General features: G+C 46.2%; 1 protein-coding gene across 1 annotated transcript in view; it reads left to right on the forward strand.

Annotated features, from left to right (window-relative positions):
* LOC137352615 (AP-3 complex subunit sigma-2) overlaps positions 1 to 20,171 on the forward strand; it is a 93,276-nt gene that overhangs the window by 23,817 nt on the left and 49,288 nt on the right. The window contains exon 3 of the mRNA XM_068018346.1: positions 4,739 to 4,850. Within this exon, the coding sequence (XP_067874447.1) occupies positions 4,739 to 4,850 (112 nt within the window). The remainder of the gene's footprint in view (positions 1 to 4,738; positions 4,851 to 20,171) is intronic.

The following is a 20,171-nucleotide window of genomic DNA, read 5'->3' on the forward strand; positions in this document are numbered from 1 at the left end:
TAGAATTAGAACATTACAGCGCAGTACAGGCCCTTCGGCCCTCGATGTTGCGCCGACCTGTGAAACCATCTGACCTACACTATTCCATTTTCATCCATGTTTCTATCCAATGTCCACTTAAATGCCCTTAAAGTTGGCGAATCTACTACTGCTGCAGGCAGGGCGTTCCACGCCCTTACTACTCTCTGAGTAAAGAAACTACCTCTCACATCTGTCCTATATCTATCACCCCTCAACTTGACGCTATGTCCCCTCGTGTTTGCCATCACCATCCGAGGAAAAAGACGCTCACTATCCACCCTATCTAACCCTCTGATTATCTTATATGTCTCTATTAAGTCACCTCTCCTCCTCCTTCTCTCCAACGAAAACAACCTCAAGTCCCTCAGCCTTTCCTCGTAAGACCTTCCCTCCATACCAGGCAACATCCTAGTAAATCTCCGCTGCACCCTTTCCATAGCTTCCACATCCTTCCTATAATGCGGTGACCAGAACTGCACGCAATACTCCAGGTGCGGTCTCACCAGAGTTTTGTACAGCTGCAGCATGACCTCGTGGCTCCGAAACTCGACCCCCCTACTAATAAAAGCTAACACACCATATGCCTTCTTAACAGCCCTATTAACCTGGGTAGCAACTTTCAGGGATTTATGCACCTGGACACCAAGATCTCTCTGTTCATCTACACTACCAAGAATCTTCCCATTAGCCCAGTACTCTGCATTCCTGTTACTCCTTCCAAAGTGAATCACCTCACACTTTTCCGCATTAAACTCCATTTGCCATCTCTCAGCCCAGCTCTGCAGCCTATCTATGTCTCTCTGTACCCGACAACATCCTTCGGCACTATCCACAACTCCACCGACCTTAGTGTCATCTGCAAATTTACTAACCCACCCTTCTACACCCTCTTCCAGGTCATTTATAAAAATGACAAACAGCAGTGGCCCCAAAACAGATCCTTGCGGTACACCACTAGTAACTAAACTCCAGGATGAACATTTGCCATCAACCACCACCCTCTGTCTTCTTTCAGCTAGCCAATTTCTGATCCAAAGCTCTAAATCACCTTCAACCCCATACTTCCGTATTTTCTGCAATAGCCTACCGTGGGGAACCTTATCAAAAGTGGTTCAAGAGTTCACCTACCTAGGCTCAACTATCACCAGTAACCTGTCTCTAGATGCAGAAATCAACAAGCGCATGGGAAAGGCTTCCACTGCTATGTCTAGACTGGCCAAGAGAGTGTGGGAAAATGGCGCACTGACACGGAACACAAAAGTCCGAGTGTATCAGGCCTGTGTCCTCAGTACCTTGCTCTACGGCAGCGAGGCCTGGACAACGTATGCCAGCCAAGAGCGACGTCTCAATTCATTCCATCTTTGCTGCCTTCGGAGAATACTTGGCATCAGGTGGCAGGACTATATCTCCAACACAGAAGTCCTTGAAGCGGCCAACATCCCCAGCTTATACACACTACTGAGTCAGCGGCGCTTGAGATGGCTTGGCCATGTGAGCCGCATGGAAGATGGCAGGATCCCCAAAGACACATTGGACAGCGAGCTCGCCACTGGTATCAGACCCACCGGCCGTCCATGTCTCCGCTATAAAGACGTCTGCAAACGCGACATGAAATCGTGTGACATTGATCACAAGTCGTGGGAGTCAGTTGCCAGCATTCGCCAGAGCTGGCGGGCAGCCATAAAGACAGGGCTAAATTGTGGCGAGTCGAAGAGACTTAGTAGTTGGCAGGAAAAAAGACAGAGGCGCAAGGGGAGAGCCAACTGTGCAACAGCCCCGACAAACAAATTTCTCTGCAGCACCTGTGGAAGAGTCTGTCACTCTAGAATTGGCCTTTATAGCCACTCCAGGCGCTGCTTCACAAACCACTGACCACCTCCAGGCGCGTATCCATTGTCTCTCGAGATAAGGAGGCCCAAAAGAAAAAAAAGAAGAAAGATTCAAAATTATGAAGGGTTTTGTTTAATTAAAAAGGTGAAACTTCACAATGGCAGGTGGGTAGGTAATGAGAGGAAACATTTACTTGGGAGTGGATAATATGCCTGAGAGCATTGGAAGCAGATTCAAGAGTAACTTTCAAAAATAAATGGATAAATACTTTGAGAAAATATTTTCAGGGCAGTGGGAATAAAGCAGAGGAGTGGGATAATTGGAGAGCTGTTTCAAAGAGCTAGCACAGGTATGGTGGGCCGAATGGCCCTTGTGCTGCATGGTTCTAGTCAAAGTCTTCTCTGTTGTCAAATTTTTGCTGCTGTTGAGCGAGAAGATTTTACAGGTTATAGGATCCATGTTTGTAAGCTCATTCTGGAAGCTCGAAGCGGTGAATAATCTGGCATCAATTCCAACTGGTTTTCATTAAATGCAAATTACAAAATGGCTGAGCAATGCCAGTGGATAAATATTATTTTCTTTTTCATGTGATGTAATTTTAAAGACATGATGATTTACAGGAATGGACCAGTCAGTCCACCGAGCCTGTCCAATCGTACACTGTCTCCGAGGAACACCATTGGCCAATTTAGAAACAAAATTGGAGAAATTCCTGTTCAATCCACAAAGGCACTGAAACAAGTTGCAGAAAGTACCAGTAACTGGGAGACACAGACCCAGTACCCACCCCCCTTCATACACAGTGTCTGGGAGACACAGACCCTGTACCCACCCCCCTTTATACACAGTGTCTGGGAGACACAGACCCAGTACCCACCCCCCTTTATACAGTGTCTGGGAGACACAGACCCAGTACCCACCCCCCTTTATACACAGTGTCTGGGAGACACAGACCCAGTACCCACCCCCCTTTATACACAGTGTCTGGGAGACACAGACCCAGTACCCACCCCCCTTTATACACAGTGTCTGGGAGACACAGACCCAGTACCCACCCCCCTTTATACACAGTGTCTGGGAGACACAGACCCAGTACCCACCCCCCTTTATACACAGTGTCTGGGAGACACAGACCCAGTACCTACCCCCCTTTATACACAGTGTCTGGGAGACACAGACCCAGTACCCACCCCCCTTTATACACAGTGTCTGGGAGACACAGACCCAGTAGCCACCCCCCTTTATACACAGTGTCTGGGAGACACAGACCCAGTAGCCACCCCCCTTTATACACAGTGTCTGGGAGACACAGACCCAGTAGCCACCCCCCTTTATACACAGTGTCTGGGAGACACAGACCCTGTACCCACCCCCCTTTATACACAGTGTCTGGGAGACACAGACCCAGTACCCACCCCCCTTTATACACAGTGTCTGGGAGACACAGACCCTGTACCCACCCCCCTTTATACACAGTGTCTGGGAGACACAGACCCAGTACCCACCCCCCTTTATACACAGTGTCTGGGAGACACAGACCCAGTACCCACCCCCCTTTATACACAGTGTCTGGGAGACACAGACCCAGTACCCACCCCCCTTTATACACAGTGTCTGGGAGACACAGACCCAGTACCCACCCCCCTTTATACACAGTGTCTGGGAGACACAGACCCAGTACCCACCCCCCTTTATACACAGTGTCTGGGAGACACGGACCCAGTACCCACCCCCCTTTATACACAGTGTCTGGGAGACACAGACCCAGTACCCACCCCCCTTTATACACAGTGTCTGGGAGACACAGACCCAGTAGCCACCCCCCTTTATACACAGTGTCTGGGAGACACAGACCCTGTACCCACCCCCCTTTATACACAGTGTCTGGGAGACACAGACCCAGTACCCACCCCCCTTTATACACAGTGTCTGGGAGACACAGACCCTGTACCCACCCCCCTTTATACACAGTGTCTGGGAGACACAGACCCAGTACCCACCCCCCTTTATACACAGTGTCTGGGAGACACAGGCCCAGTACCCACCCCCCTTTATACACAGTGTCTGGGAGACACAGACCCTGTACCCACCCCCCTTTATACACAGTGTCTGGGAGACACAGACCCAGTACCCACCCCCCTTTATACACAGTGTCTGGGAGACACAGACCCAGTACCCACCCCACTTTATACACAGTGTCTGGGAGACACAGACCCAGTACCCACCCGCTTTATACACAGTATTTGGGAGACACCGCCCCTGTACCCACCCCCTTTACACACAGTGCCTCGGAAACACAGCCCCTGTACCCAACCGCTTTATACACAGTGTCTGGGAGACACAACCCCTGTACCCACCCCTCTTTACACACAGTGTCTGGGAGACACAGCCCCTTTACCCACCCCCCTTTAAACACAGTGTTTGGGAGACACAGCCCCTGTACCCACCCGCTTTATACACAGTATTTGGGAGACACAGCCCCTGTACCCACCCCCTTTACACACAGTGTCTGGGAGACACAGCCCCTGTACCCACCCCCCTTTAAAAACAGTCTCGGTAACACAGCCCCTGTACCCACCCCCCTTTAAACACAGTGTCTCGGAAACACAGCCACCTGTACCCACCCTCTTTATACACAGTGACTGGGAGATGCAGACCCTGTACCCACCCCCCTTTATACACAGTGACTGGGAGACACAGCCCCCTGTCCCCACCTCCCTTTATACACAGTGACTGAGAAACACAGCCCCCTGTACCCACCCCCCTTTATACACAGTGTCTTGGAGACAGAGCCCCTGTCCTCACCCGTTTTATATATAGTTGTCAGTCACACTCAGGAACCTGTTCTCCCTTTTGAATGTTTATAACCTCTTCTGATTTGTTGCAGTTTGATTGGAGGATCGGACTACAAGCTGATATATCGACACTATGCTACTCTCTACTTCTTGTTCTGTGTTGACTCGTCGGAGAGTGAATTGGGAATTCTGGATCTGATACAGGTTTGTGGGATGATTCCATTCTCCCAGTTTAACTCAATTAGTCCTTAGGATTGACAGAGAATCTCAGCGCCTGTCTGCAAGGTCAGGGCCACTAAAACAGACTGGAAACGAGAATCATTAAAAACACCATGTCCATATTTCAGTTGACATTCCTGTAAACATCGGACTTCGGGCGGAGACTGTGATCCATCCTGCATTTCATGGAGTTTCTCATTGTGAGAGGGACTTCCCCTGGGATTGCAGGAAGAGCCAAATAAATGCTTTAAAGGAGGCAGTCACAATTGTTTGGTTTTATACTGTCTGCAGAGTAACTGCACCTGGGAAAAAAGAAGTGTAAAAAATTAACTTGTACTTTCTTGATGTTATTGGAAAGTCGTTTGGATTGACTTACCTTAAAATGGAACAATATTGGTCCAGTGACTGGAGCTCTGAACTCCTTGGGCAGAGAGTTAGATAGATTCCACAGTATCTCATATTGCTGTCAATAGAGACTGGTCACAAGCTGGTACTTCAGGCAAAATCATTTCACATATCTCCAGAAAGACAAGAAGTTCCATTTATATAACGCTTTCAACATAGAAAAGCACCCCAAGCTGCTTCACCGAGGACACCGAGCAAAGAGGGAGATATTAGTAGTGGTGTCCAAAGTCTTGATCAAAGAAGTGGGGTTTAAGGATGATTTTAAAGTAGGAGAGGGAGGGAGAGGATTGAGGGAAGGAATTCCAGAGCGTGGGGCTTAGGTAGCTGAAGGCCTGGTTGCCAATGATGGGGTGAAGGGAGCTGGGGATGGCAAGATGCCAGAGTTTGAGTGACAGAGAGCTCAGTAATGGGGGTTAGGAGCTAAATACCCACTGGGTGATTTCCTGTAGTTAAACTTCACCTAATTGCCTTCATTGGTGCAAGCATGATTAAATAGAAGAGTGAGTTAGGGAAAATAATGTGTAATACTTTCCTACTTGTGTGTTAAATTGCTTAGAAATTGGACCTTAAATATTAGCTTTTCTGTGTTGCCGGTATACGTATCATACATCACCTATCCTCAGCTAATTAACGCAAGATATACAGTGTTTTATATCTCCTAATGTTTGCAAGGAATCTGCTGAATGCCATTAAAAGATTCAACTTGATATATTCACATCCTATATCTCATATGGTCAATAAAGATTTGCATTTAAACTACCCTCTTTTACTGTTTAAAAGGAGTCAACAGTCATGAGTTCAACTCTTCCAGCTGTTCATATCAGGTGAAATGGCTTTAATGATTAGATACACCTGATTCAAAGGTACAGCCTCTGCAATATCAGCACTGTTAGGTTACTGTTTAACACTTTCTACAATCTAGTTTGGTTCAGCATTAGTGGAAATATAAGGAGTTTGTAGATGAAGTCCTTTACATACAGTGAGCCCATCCGATTTTGGTAAATCTCAACCCCACCTTCTCCCCATATCCCTCAGCCCCTGTGTAAATAACCTGTCACGATCATCCTCAAAGACTGTCTGTTATTGTGAATAATAACAGGTGGCAGATATTTTCTGAATATCCATTTCCTTGTCCTTCTGTTATCTCCATGATCTTGTCGGCAGTTATTTTATTGGAAGAGAATTACAACATTGTAACTTTCCCAAGTTTCATACCCAAGAGATCTTACACTAACTCACGTGAGTTATACATGGCTGGGGATGGTGCTAAACCATGGAGAGTCTGCAGGACACAACTTCAGTCCAGTCAATGCTGATGCAGCTGATCTCAGTCAGTCATAACAGTTAGTTCGCGTCCTTGGACCAAGCAAGGGAACAAAATCATCCCGATTTCTTGTGGGAGTCTTAAGTTCTGCCATTTCCCATACAGTGAGTTTGACATGTACTGAGCAAAATGGTGTGTAATTCACATGCTGCCTCCACATTGAGGAATGGTAAAGCCAGCAGTGGAGGTGAGATGACCCCGCTTCCTTCTGTACCTCTATCAGTCAAAGAACAGCGGCAAACCACTGGGAGCAGATTGTTACAATTCAGGCTACTTTTCAATGCTCTCTGCAACTATTGGCTTCCATGAGTACCTAGTGGAAAAAATTCAGGGGAATGAAAAGTTTTGGTCAGTTAATATTTCACAGACGATGGGACTGGCTAGATGGACATTGGTGCTTGTTTACACTCCTTTTCATTACTTTGTTCCTAACCCCATACTTCCTATGAACCCAATTTTGTCGTTCTGTCATTGAATTTGGCGACAGAAGTACCAGCTAGCTGCAGCTTACTCTAAATTTCTCCCATTTACTAAAAAACACTGTTGGCAGCAGACATTTCAGGGTAAAATAATTCGTATGTAAACATAGAAATTTATGACACAGGAGGAGGCCATTTGACCCATTGTGTTTGTGCTGGCCAAGAAAGAGCCACTTTCATGTGCATAGCTAAGAATTTTTTAAATGTGATGAAGGTTTCTGCCTCTACCATGCTTTTAGGCAGTGAATTTCAGATGCCTATTACCCTCTGGGTGAAAAAAATTCTCCTCAAATCCCGTCTTATCTTACTACCAATTACTTTAAATCTATAACCCCTGGTTATTGACCTCTCTACGAAGGGAAATAGGTCCTTCCAATCCACTCTATCTAGGCCCCTCATAATTTTATACACCTCAATTAAATCTCCCTTCAGCCTCTCCTGTTTCAGAGAAAACAACCCTAACCAATCCAATCTTTGCTCATAGCTAAAATTCTCCAGTCCTGACAACATCCTTGTAAATCTCCTCTGTACCCTCTGTAGTATGATTATGATCACATCTTTCCTGTAATGCGGTGACCAGATCTGTATGTAGTGCCCTAGCTGTGGCCTAACTAGTGTTCTATATGATTCTAGCATAGCCTCCCTGCTCCTATATGCCTTCATATGGGATAGATAACCACCTAATCTATCTGTCCTGCTGCCTTCAGGGATCTGTGGACATGCACTCCAAGGTCCCTCTTTCCTCTACACTTCTCAGAATCCTACCAATTATTGTGTATTCCCTTGCGTTGTTTGCCCTCCTCAAATGCATCACCTCACACTTCTCCAGATTGAATTCTGTTTGCCACTTCTCTGCCCACCTGACCAGTCCATTGATATCTTCCTGCAATCTGCAGCTTTTTTCTTCACTTTCAACTACATGGACAATTTTTGTATCAACTGCAAACTTTTTTTTTTATCATACCCAGTACATTTGAGTCCAAATCATTGATATATACCACAAAAAGCAAGGGACCTAGTACTGAGCACTGTGGAACACCCACTGGAAACAACCTTCCAGTCACAAAAGCACTGGTCAACCATTAAAAAAAAAGCAAAATACTGCAGATGCTGGAAATCTGAAATAAAAACAAGAAATCTGAAATAAAAACAAGAAATGCTGGAAATACTCAGCAGGTCTGGCAGCATCTGTGGAGAGAGAAGCAGAGTTAACGTTTCAGATCAGTGACCATTCATCAGAACTGGTCAACCATTACTCTGCTTCTTGCCACTGAGCCAGTTTTGGATCCAACTTGCCACTTTTCCTTGAATCCCAAAGGCTTTTACGTTTCTGACCAGTCTCCTGTCTGAGACCTTGTCAGATGCCTTGCTAAAATCCATATTGAGTGCATTCCATGTGCTACCCTCATCAACCCTACTTGTTGCCTCCTCAAAAAATACAATAAAGTTAGTCAGATATGATCTTTCTTTAACAAATCCATGCTGACTAGTCTTGATTAATCTATGCCTTTCTAAATGACCTGTCCCTCAGAACTTTTTCCAAGAATTTGCCCACCACTGAGGTTAGGCTGACTGATCTGTACTTACTCAGTCTATCCCTTTCTCTTATTTTTAAACAATGGGACAATGTTAGCAGTCCTCCAGTCCCCTGGCACCATACCTGTAGCCAGAGATTAGAACATTAGAACATTACAGCGCAGTACAGGCCCTTCGGCCCTCGATGTTGCGCCGACCATCTGACCTACACTATTCCATTTTCATCCATATGTCTATCCAATGACCACTTAAATGCCCTTAAAGTTGGCGAGTCTACTACTGTTGCAGGCAGGGCGTTCCACGCCCCTACTACTCTCTGCGTAAAGAAACTACCTCTGACATCTGTCCTATATCTTTCACCCCTCAACTTAAAGCTATGTCCCCTCGTGTTTGCCATCATCATCCGAGGAAAAAGACTCTCACTATCCACCTTATCTAACCCTCTGATTATCTTGTATGTCTCTATTAAGTCACCTCTCCTCCTCCTTCTCTCTAACGAAAACAACCCCAAGTCCCTCAGCCTTTCCTCGTAAGACCTTCCCTCCATACCAGGCAACATCCTAGTAAATCTCCTCTGCACCCTTTCCAAAGCTTCCACATCCTTCCTATAATGCGGTGACCAGAACTGCACGCAATACTCAAGGTGCGGCCTCACCAGAGTTTTGTACAGCTGCATCATGACCTCGTGGATCCGAAACTCGATCCCCCTACTAATAAAAGCTAACACACCATATGCCTTCTTAACAGCCCTATTAACCTGGGTGGCAACTTTCAGGGATTTATGCACCTGGACACCAAGATCTCTCTGCTCATCTACACTACCAAGAATCTTCCCATTAGCCCAGTACTCTGCATTGCTGTTACTCCTTCCAAAGTGAATCACCTCACACTTCTCCGCATTAAACTCCATTTGCCATTTCTCAGCCCAGCTCTGCAGCCTATCTATGTCCCTCTGTACCCTACAACACCCTTCAGCACTATCCACAACTCCACCGACCTTCGTGTCATCCGCAAATTTACTAACCCACCCTTCTACACCCTCATCCAGGTCATTTATAAAATGACAAACAGCAGTGGCCCCAAAACAGAACCTTGCGGTACACCACTAGTAACTAAACTCCAGGATGAACATTTGCCATCAGCCACCACCCTCTGTCTTCTTTCAGCTAGCCAATTTCTGATCCAAAGCTCTAAATCACCTTCAACCCCATACTTCCGTATTTTCTGCAATAGCCTACCGTGGGGAACCTTATCAAACGCCTTACTGAAATCCATATACACCACATCCACGGCTTTACCCTCATCCACCTGTTTGGTCACCTTCTCGAAAAACTCAATAAGGTTTGTGAGGCACGACCTACCTTTCACAAAACCGTGCTGACTATCGCTAATGAACTTATTCTTTTCAAGATGATTATAAATCCTATCTCTTATAACCTTTTCCAACATCTTACCCACAACCTTAGAGCCTGCAAAAGGCTTAGAGCCTTTATCGCTTCTCTTAGCAACCAGGGATACATTTCATTCAGGCCTGGTGATTTATCCACTTTCAAAGATGCTAAACCCCTTACTATTTCCCCTCTCATGTTTATCCCATTCAACAATTCACACTCCTCCTCCATTACTCCAATACTGCAAGGCATTCATGAAGAATCATGCCCACATCGTTCCCCTTCATACCTTTACCTTTTTGGACTCTTATCAGCCCTAATCTTACCTTAATTATCCTCCTGCTCTTTATATATTCATAAAACATTGGGTTTTCCTTGATTTTAATTGCCAATATTTTTTGATTCCTTGTCTTTGCTTTCCTAATTTTCTTTTTAATGTCAGCCTTGCATTTTCTATACTCTAGACTTTCTGCAGTATTGTGCTCTCGGTATCTGAAATAATTATTTTTTTGCTTTATCTTACTATGTGTGCTCTTTTGCATCTGGCGGGATGGAGGAAGGGCGGTGTCTTGATTTGGGAGTCCTACTCTTTTTCTTTATGGGAGCATATTTGTTCTGAATCCTCTCAATCTCCTCCTTGAAAGCCTCCCACTGTTCTGACACTGATTTACCTTCAAGTAGCTGATTCTGGTCCACTTTTGCCAAATCACATTGCAGCTTCGTGAAATTGACCTTTCCCAATTTAAAACTTTTACTCTTAATGTAAGTGATATTATATGGAAGCAAGAATAGTTCAGCAAATAAACACAAACAAAAACAGTCAGAGTTATATGGCACAGAAACAGGCCCTTTGGCCCATCGTGTCCGTGCCAGCCATCAAGCACCTATCCTAATCCCATTTTCTAGCACTTGGCCCGTAGCCTTGTATACAATGGCATTTCAAATGCTCATCTAAATACTTCTTAAATGTTGAGGGTTCCTACCTCTACCACTCCTTCAGGCAGTGCGTTCCAGATTGCAGCCAACCTCGGTGAAAACATTTTTCCTCAAATCCCCTCGAAACCTCCTGCCCCTTACATTACATCTATGCCCCCTGGTTTAGTTTAGTTTAGTTTAGAGATACAGCACTGAAACAGGCCCTTCGGCCCACCGAGTCTGTGCCGACCATCAACCACCCACTTATACTAATCCTACACTAATCCCATATTCCTACCACATCCCCACCTGTCCCTATATATTTCCCTACCACCTACCTATACTAGGGGCAACTGATAATGGCCAATTAACCTATCAACCTGCAAGTCTTTGGCATGTGGGAGGAAACCGGAGCACCCGGAGGAAACCCACGCAGACACAGGGAGAACTTGCAAACTCCACACAGGCAGTACCCAGAATCGAACCCGGGTCCCTGGAGCTGTGAGGCTGCAGTGCTAACCACTGCGCCACTGTGCCGCCCCTGACACTTATGCTAAGGGGAAAAAGTTTCTTCATATCTACCCTATCTATGCCCCTAATAATTTTGTATACCTCAATCAGGTTCCCCCCTCAGCCTTCTCTGCCCTAAGGAAAACAACCCTAGCCTATCCAGTCTATTTTTCTTTTTTTCTTTTGGCCTCCTTATCTCGAGAGACAATGGGTAAGCGCCTGGAGGTGGTCAGTGGTTTGTAGAGCAGCGCCTGGAGTGGCTATAAAGGCCAATTCTAGAGTGACAGACTCTTCCACAGGTGCTGCAGAAAAATTTGTTTGTCGAGGCTGTTACACAGTTGGCTCTCCCCTTGTGCTTTTGTCTTTTTTCTTGCCAACTGCTAAGTCTCTTCGACTCGCCACACTTTAGCCCCGCCTTTATGACTGCCCGCCAGCTCTGGCAAACGCTGGCAACTGAGTCCCACGACTTGTGATCAATGTCATAGGACTTCATGTCGCGTTTGCAGACGTCTTTAAAGCGGAGACATGGACGGCCCATCTATATCGTCCTGTAATCTAAGGCTTTCCTCCTCACTATTTACGACACCACCAATTTTCGTGTCATCTGCGAACTTACTTATCATACCTCCTATATTCATGTCGAAATCATTAATGTACACTACAAACAGCAAGGGTCCCAGCACCAATCCTTGTGGTACACCACTTGTCACAGGCTTCCAATCGCAAAAACAACCCTCGATCATCACCCTCTGCCTCCTGCCACTGAGCCAGTTTTGGATCCAATTTGCCAAATTGCCCTGGATCCCATGGGCTCTTACTTTCTTGACCAATCTCCCATGCAGGACCTTATCAAAAACCTTACTGAAATCCAAGTAGACTATATCAACTGCTTTACCCTCATCTACACACCTAGTCACCTCCTCGAAAAATTCAATCAGGTTAGTTAGACACGATCTCCCCCTGACAAAGCCATGCTGACTATCCTTGATTAATCCCTGCCTCTCCAAGTGGAGATTAATCCTGTCCCTCAGAATTTTTTCCAGTATTTTACCAACCACTGATGTTAGACTCACTGGCCTGTAATTACCTGATTTATCCCTACTACGCTTCTTGAATAATGGTACCACATTTGCTGTCCTCCAGTTCTCTTGAAAAATAAACTTCAGAGTCTCGAATTCCTGAACTCCTGAATAAAGTGACACTGACACACCATAATGGAAACTCAAGAACACCAGGTATAGCCAGCTAACTTGTATCTCTGATTTTAAGTCCGTTAATTCAAAGGAAGATTAAAAGTGTGTCCTTCCTCAGTAACTAATCCCCTCTGAGAGATTCCTGCAGTGGCAGACCACAGATAGTAAAAGGGTAGCCAAAGGAATGGTGGGACCAAAAAGGAGATCTTCTGGAGGCTGAGGGCATGGCTGAGGGAGTAAATGAGCACATTGCATTTGCCTTCACGGGAGAAGAGGATTCTGTCAATGTAGCAGTAGAGGAGGAGGCCCTGGTGATATTGGATAGGATAAAAATAGATAAAGAGGTACTTAAAAAGTTGGCAGCTCTCAAAGTAAAAAAAAAAGTTACCTGGTCTGGATGGGATGCATCCAAGGATGCTGAGGGAAGTAAGGATGAAAATTGCAGAGGCTCTGGCCACAACCTGCCAATCTTCCTTACTCTTTAAGGCTAGAGCAGGGTTCTCCAAACTTTTCGCGTGGGGGACCACATTACAATTTTTGTCTTACATAGGGGACCAGTGAGACAATTTTGGAACGATAAAGGCATGAAAAATTTATCTTAGTATTGATCAAAACAACAAAAAATGTGGATTTTTTGAAGACGCTTTAAATGAGAAGATTAATTTATTGACTTGTTTACTCGTCACTATGTTGGACACGGATTTAGAGAGATACCTGGAATTTTTTTCCTTGCACAAGTAGTCAATGTCTGCCCACACACTACTTGTAGCTATGCAGAGTAGTCCAGATAGGTGTGTCCATCTGTTAGGAATGAACTTGATCACATTCTCCCTCTCTCTCCCACCCTGTGTTCCCTCCCCTCTCTGTATTGTTCTCCACCATTCCCCCCCCCCCCCCCACCCCGCGCCACGTGTCGTTCTCACTGTGTCCCCCTCCCTCCCGTCTCTTCTCTCTGACAGTTGTAGGGAGTGGGAGCGCTCAGCAGAGCAGCTTTGTTGTTGGTCGGTTTCTTAAAAAAACATTGCAAGTCAGTTTCACAGCTGACAGGTGCTGACATTGGGAACAGCTCTTTCCCAACTTCGGATAAATTCGGTGTTTTCCGGTGGGTCTGGCCTACGTGTGACTCCAGATCCACAACAATGTGGTTGGCTCTTGACTGCCCTCTGAAATGGCCTAGCAAGCTACTCAATTGTCAAGGGCAATTAGGGAGGGGCAACAAATGCTGGCTTTGCCAGCGAATCCCATATCCCATGAAAGAAAAAAAATTTGTTAAAGGCCAATTGTGTTTGACGAACTTGATTGAGTTTTTGATGGAGTAGCACAGAGGGTTGGTGAGGGTACAAAGAACGAACAAAGAACAGCACAGGAACAGGCCATTCAGCCTTCCAAGCCTGTGCCGATCTTGATGCCTGCCTAAACTAAAACCTTTTGCACTTCCGGGGTCCGTATCCCTCTATTCCCATCCTATTCATGTATTTGTCAAGATGTCTCTTAAACGTCGCTATCGTATCTGCTTCCACCACCTCCCCTGGCAGCAAGTTCCAGGCACTCACCACCCTCTGTGTAAAGAACTTGCCTCGCACATCCCCTCTAAACTTTGCCCCTCGCACCTTAAACCTATGTCCCCTAGTAACTGACTCTTCCACCCTGGGAAAAAGCTTCTGACTATCCACTCTGTCCATGCCGCTCATAACTTTGTAAACCTCTATCAGGTTGCCCCTCCACCTCCGTCGTTCCAGTGAAAACAATCTGAGTTTTTCCAACCTCTCCTCATAGCTAATGCCCTCCAGACCAGGCAACATCCTGGTAAACCTCTTCTATATCGTCTCCAAAGCCTCCACGTCCTTCTGGCAGTGTGGCGACCAGAATTGCACGCAATATTCTAAGTGTGGCCTGACTAAGGTTCTGTACAGCTGCAGCATGACTTGCCAATTTTTATACTCTCTGCCCCGACCGATGAAGGCAAGCATGCCGTATGCCTTCTTGACTACCTTCTCCACCTGCGTTACCACTTTCAGTGACCTGTGGACCTGTACGCCCAGATCTCTCTGCCTGTCAATACTCCCAAGGGTTCTGCCATTTACTGTATACTTCCCACCTGCATTAGACCTTCCAAAATGCATTACCTCACATTTGTCCGGATGAAACTCCACCTGCCATTTCTCCGCCCAAGTCTCCAACCGATCTATATCCTGCTGTATCCTCTGACAATCCTCATCACTGTCCGCAACTCCACCAACCTTTGTGTCGTCCGCAAACTTACTAATCAGACCAGCTACATTTTCCTCCAAATCATTTATATATACTACAAACAGCAAAGGTCCCAGCACTGATCCCTGCGGAACACCACTAGTCACATCCCTCCATTCAGAAAAGCATCCTTCCACTGCTACCCTCTGTCTTCGATGACAGAGCCAGTTCTGTATCCATCTTGCCAGCTCACCTCTGATCCCGAGTGACTTCACCTTTTGTACCTGTCTGCCATGAGGGACCTTGTCAAAGGCTTTACTGAAGTCCAAATAGATAACATCCACTGCCCTTCTTTCATCGATCATCTTCGTCACTTCCTCAAAAAACTCAATCAAATTCGTGAGACACGACCTCCCCTTCACAAAACCATGCTGCCTCTCGCTAATAAGTTTGTTTGTTTCCAAATGGGAGTAAATCCTGTCCCGAAGAATCCTCTCTAATAATTTCTCTACCACTGATGTAAGGCTCACTGGCCTATAATTTCCTGCATTATCCTTGCTACCCTTCTTGAACAAAGGAACAACATTGGCTATTCTCCAGTCCTCTGGGACCTCACCTGTAGCCAATGAGGATGCAAAGATTTTGGTCAAGGCCCCAGCAATTTCTTCCCTTGCCTCCCTCAGTATTCTGGGGTAGATCCCATCAGGCCCTGGGGACATATCTACCTTAATGCTTTGCAAGACACCCAACACCACCTCCTTTTTGATAATGAGATGACTGAGACTATCTACACTCCCTTCCCTAGGCTCATCATCCACCAAGTCCTTCTCTTTGTTGAATACTGATGCAAAGTACTCATTTAGTACCTCGCCCATTTCCTCTGGCTCCACACATAGATTCCCTTCTCTGTCCTTGAGTGGGCCAACCCTTTCCCTAGTTACCCTCTTGCTCTTGAAATACGTATAAAAAGCCTTGGGATTTTCCTTAATCCTGTTTGCCAATGACTTTTCATGACCCCTTTTAGCCCTCCTGACTCCTTGCTTAAGTTCCTTCCTCCTGTCTTTATATTCCTCAAGGGATTCGTCTGTTCCTAGCCTTCCAGCCGTTATGAATGCTTCCTTTTTCTTTTTGACTAGGCTCGCAATATCTTGCATTATCCAAGGTTCCCGAAACTTGCCAAACTTATCCTTCTTCCTCACAGGAACATGCCGGTCCTGGATTCCAATCAGCTGACGTTTGAAAGACTCCCACATGTCAGATGTTGATTTACCCTCAAACAGCCACCCCCAATCTAAATTCTTCAGTTCCTGCCTAATATTGTTATAATTAGCCTATCCACCAATTTAGCACCTTCACCCGAGGACTACTCTTATCCTTATCCACAAGTACCTTAAAACTTATGCAATTATGGTCACTGTTCCCGAAATGCTCCCCGACTGAAACTTCGAACTCCTGGCCGGGCTCATTCCCCAATACCAGGTCCAGTACGGCCCCATCCCTAGTTGGACTATCTACATATTGTTTCAAGAAGCCCTCCTGGATGCTCCTTACAAATTCTGCCCCATCCAAGCCCCGAGCACTAATTGAGTCCCAGTCAATATAAGGGAAGTTAAAATCACCCCCCACCATAACCCTGTTACCTTTACATCTTTCCAAAATCTGTCTACATATCTGCTCCTCTACCTCCCGCTGGCTGTTGGGAGGTCTGTAGAAAACCCCCAACATAGTGACTGCACCCTTCCTATTCCTTAGCTCCACCCATATTTCCTCGCTGCATGACCCCTCCGAGGTGTCCTCCCGCGGTACAGCTGTGATATTCTCCTTAACCAGTAATGCAACTCCACCACCCCTTTTACATCCCCCTCTATCCTGCCTGAAGCTTCTAAATCCTGGAACATTCAGCTGCCAATCCTGTCCTTCCCTCAACCAAGTCTCTGTAATAGCAACAACATCATATTTCCAAGTACTAATCCAAGCTCCAGGTTCATCTGCCTTACCTGTTATACTTCTCGCATTGAAAGAAATGCACTTCAGACCACCAGTCCCGCTGTGCTCAGCAACATCTCCCTGCCTGCTCTTCCTCTTAGTCTTATTGGCCTTATTTACTAGTTCCCCTTCATTTATTTCACTTGCTGTCCTACTGCTCTGGTTCCCACACCCCTGCCACACTAGTTTAAACCCTCCCGAGCGACGCTAGCAAACCTCGCAGCCAGAATATTTGTTCCCCTCCAGTTTAGATGCAACCTGTCCTTCTTGTACAGGTCCCATCTGTCCCTGAAGAGATCCCAATGATCCAGATATCTGAAACCCTCCCTTCTACACCAGCTGTTCAGCCACATGTTTAGCTGCACTATCTATTTCTAGCCTCAATGGCACGTGGCACAGGGAGTACTCCCGAGATTACAACCCTAGAGGTCCTGTCTTTTAACTTTCCACGTAACTCCCTAAACTCCCCCTGCAGGACCTCGTCACTCTTCCTGCCTATGTTGTTGGTACCGCTGTGTACCACAACCTCTGACTGTTCACACTCCCCCTTCAGAATGCCTCCTGTCCGTTCAGAGACATCCTTGACCCTGGCACCAGGGAGGCAACATACCATCCTGGAGTCTCTTTCACGTCCACAGAAGCGCCTATCTGTGCCCCTGACTATCGAGTCCCCTATAACTCGGGGCGGCACAGTGGTGCAGTGGTTAGCACCGCAGCCTCACAGCTCCAGCGACCCGGGTTCAATTCTGGGTACTGCCTGTGTGGAATTTGCAAGTTCTCCCTGTGTCTGCGTGGGTTTTCTCCGGCTGCTCCGGTTTCCCTCCACATGCCAAAGACTTGCAGGTTGCTAGGTAAATTGGCCATTATTAATTGCCCCTAGTTTAGGTAGGTGGTAGGGGAATATAGGGACAGGTGGGGATGTGGTAGGAATATGGAATTAGTGTAGGATTAGTATAAATGGGTGGTTGATGGTCGGCACAGACTCGGTGGGTCGAAGAGCCTGTTTCAGTGCTGTATCTCGAAATAAAATAAAATAAAAATAAAAAAAATAACTATTGCTCTTCTGCGCTTTGTCCCTCCCTGCCGAACAACAGTGCCAGCCGTGGTGCCACTGCTCTGGCTGCTGCTGTTTTCCCCTGATATGCAATCCCCCTCAACAGTATCCAAAACGGTATACTTGTTAGAGAGGGGGATAGCCACAGGGCATTCCTGCACTGACTGCCTGCCCCATCTAGAGGTCACCCATCTATCTGCCTGCACCTTGGGTGTAACCACTTCTCTAAAACTCCTGTCTATGACGGTTTCTGCCACCTGGATGCTCCTAAGTGCATCCAGTTGCAGCTCCAACCGATCCATGCGGTCTGTGAGGAGCTGCAACTGGGTACACTTCCTGCAGATGTAGTCGTCCGGAATGCTGGAAGTGTCACGGACCTCCCACATCTCACAGGTTAAGCACTTCTCCTCTGACATTTCTCGCACTAATTAATAAATTAATTTAAAATAAATAAATACTTATTAAATCCTTACTAAATTGTTATAATTATCTATATGGTCCCTCCTGCGAGATTCCTACTAAAAATATTAAATGCTAACTAAATACAGTAATCTGGGCAGCACAGCGGCGCAGTGGTTAGCACCGCAGCCTCACAGCTCCAGCGACCCGGGTTCAATTCTGGGTACTGCCTGTGTGGAGTTTGCAAGTTCTCCCTGTGTCTGCGTGGGTTTTCTCCGGGTGCTCCGGTTTCCTCCCACAGCCAAAAGACTTGCAGGCTGGTAGGTAAATTGGCTATTATAAATTGCCCCTAGAATAGGTAGGTGGTAGGGAAATATGGGGACAGGTGGGGATGTGGTAGGAATATGGAATTAGTGTAGGATTAGTATAAATGGGTGGTTGATGGTCGGCACAGACTCGGTGGGCCGAAGGGCCTGTTTCAGTGCTGTATCTCTAAATAAAAAAAAAATAAAATAAAATCTCCTCCCTCTGGTTTAGTTACTCTACTTATTAGTTAATTAGGGTTTTAATCAATTTTTATCAATGTTTTATTTTCAAATTCAGTAATAATCCACTGCCGGCCAATCAGGTCACTGCTTTCCTGTGACATCACTTTCAATTGTTTTTGAACCAGAGGTAACTTTTTTATACTTACCAGTCCGGAACTCTGCCCTCCGAGTCTTCTCCCAGTCAGCTGTGCTCTTTGGACGCTCTGGGCTCCCCTCACTCTGAGGACAGGTCGGAAATGAAAGGAGCTCCTCGGTCCCTCCTTACCGAACTTCCTCAGTTACCAAACTTCCACTATAGCACTCTAGTGCAACCCAAGTCAGCACTGTAAGATGGCTCACTTTTATACTGACTGACTCAAGCCCCTGAAAACTGGTTTAAGCCACTTCTCTAATTAACAAGGTGCAGCTGCAAGCAGAGCCTGAGTGAACCCTGTTTAAAGCTGGTCATAAACTCACCTTCTCTAACCCTAACAGCAGTTAAGTTAATCTGCTAAATAAAAGACAGATTAGATTTAAGATAAAATTAACCCTTAATTATCCTCAGTTACCAAACTTCCACTGTCGCACTCTAATGCAACCCAAGTCAGCACTCCAGTGTGGTTGATGTTTATATGGACTTTTAAAGGCTCGATAAAATAACATACAATAGATTTGTTAGTAAAATGGAAGCTCATGGGATCAAAGGACAGCGCCAGCATGGATCCAAAATTGTCAGAGAAGCAGAGAGTAGTGGTGAACGTTTGTTTTCCAGACTGGAGAGAAATATAAAGTGGTAGAAACATAGAAAATAGGAGCAGGAGTAGGCCATTCGGCCCTTCGAGCCTGCTCCGCCATTCATTATGATCATGGCCGATCATCCAACTCAGGTGGTGAGGGGACCAACAAGAGGGGAAAACATACTTGACCTCGTCCTCACCAATCTGCCTGCCACAGATGCATCTGTCCATGACAGTATTGGTAGGAGTGACCACCGCACAGTCGTTGTGGAGACGAAGTCCCGCCTTCACATTGAGGATACCCTCCATTGTGTTGTGTGGCACTACCACCATGCTAAATGGGATAGATTTCGAACAGATCTAGCAATGCAAAACTGGACATCCATGAGGTGCTGTGGGCCATCAGCAGCAGCAGAATTGTACTCAACCACAATCTGTAACCTCATGGCCCGGCATATCCCCCACTCTACCATTACCATCAAGCCGGGAGACCAACCCTGGTTCAATGAAGAGTGCAGGAGTGCATGCCAGGAGCAGCACCAGGCGTACCTCAAAATGAGGTGTCAACCTGGTGAAGCTACAACCCAGGACTATCTGCATGCCAAACTGCATAACCAGCATGCAATAGACAGAGCTAAGCGATCCCATAACCAACAGATC

This window comes from Heterodontus francisci, chromosome 38 (assembly GCF_036365525.1).
Source record: "Heterodontus francisci isolate sHetFra1 chromosome 38, sHetFra1.hap1, whole genome shotgun sequence".
NCBI classification, from domain to species: domain Eukaryota; kingdom Metazoa; phylum Chordata; class Chondrichthyes; order Heterodontiformes; family Heterodontidae; genus Heterodontus; species Heterodontus francisci.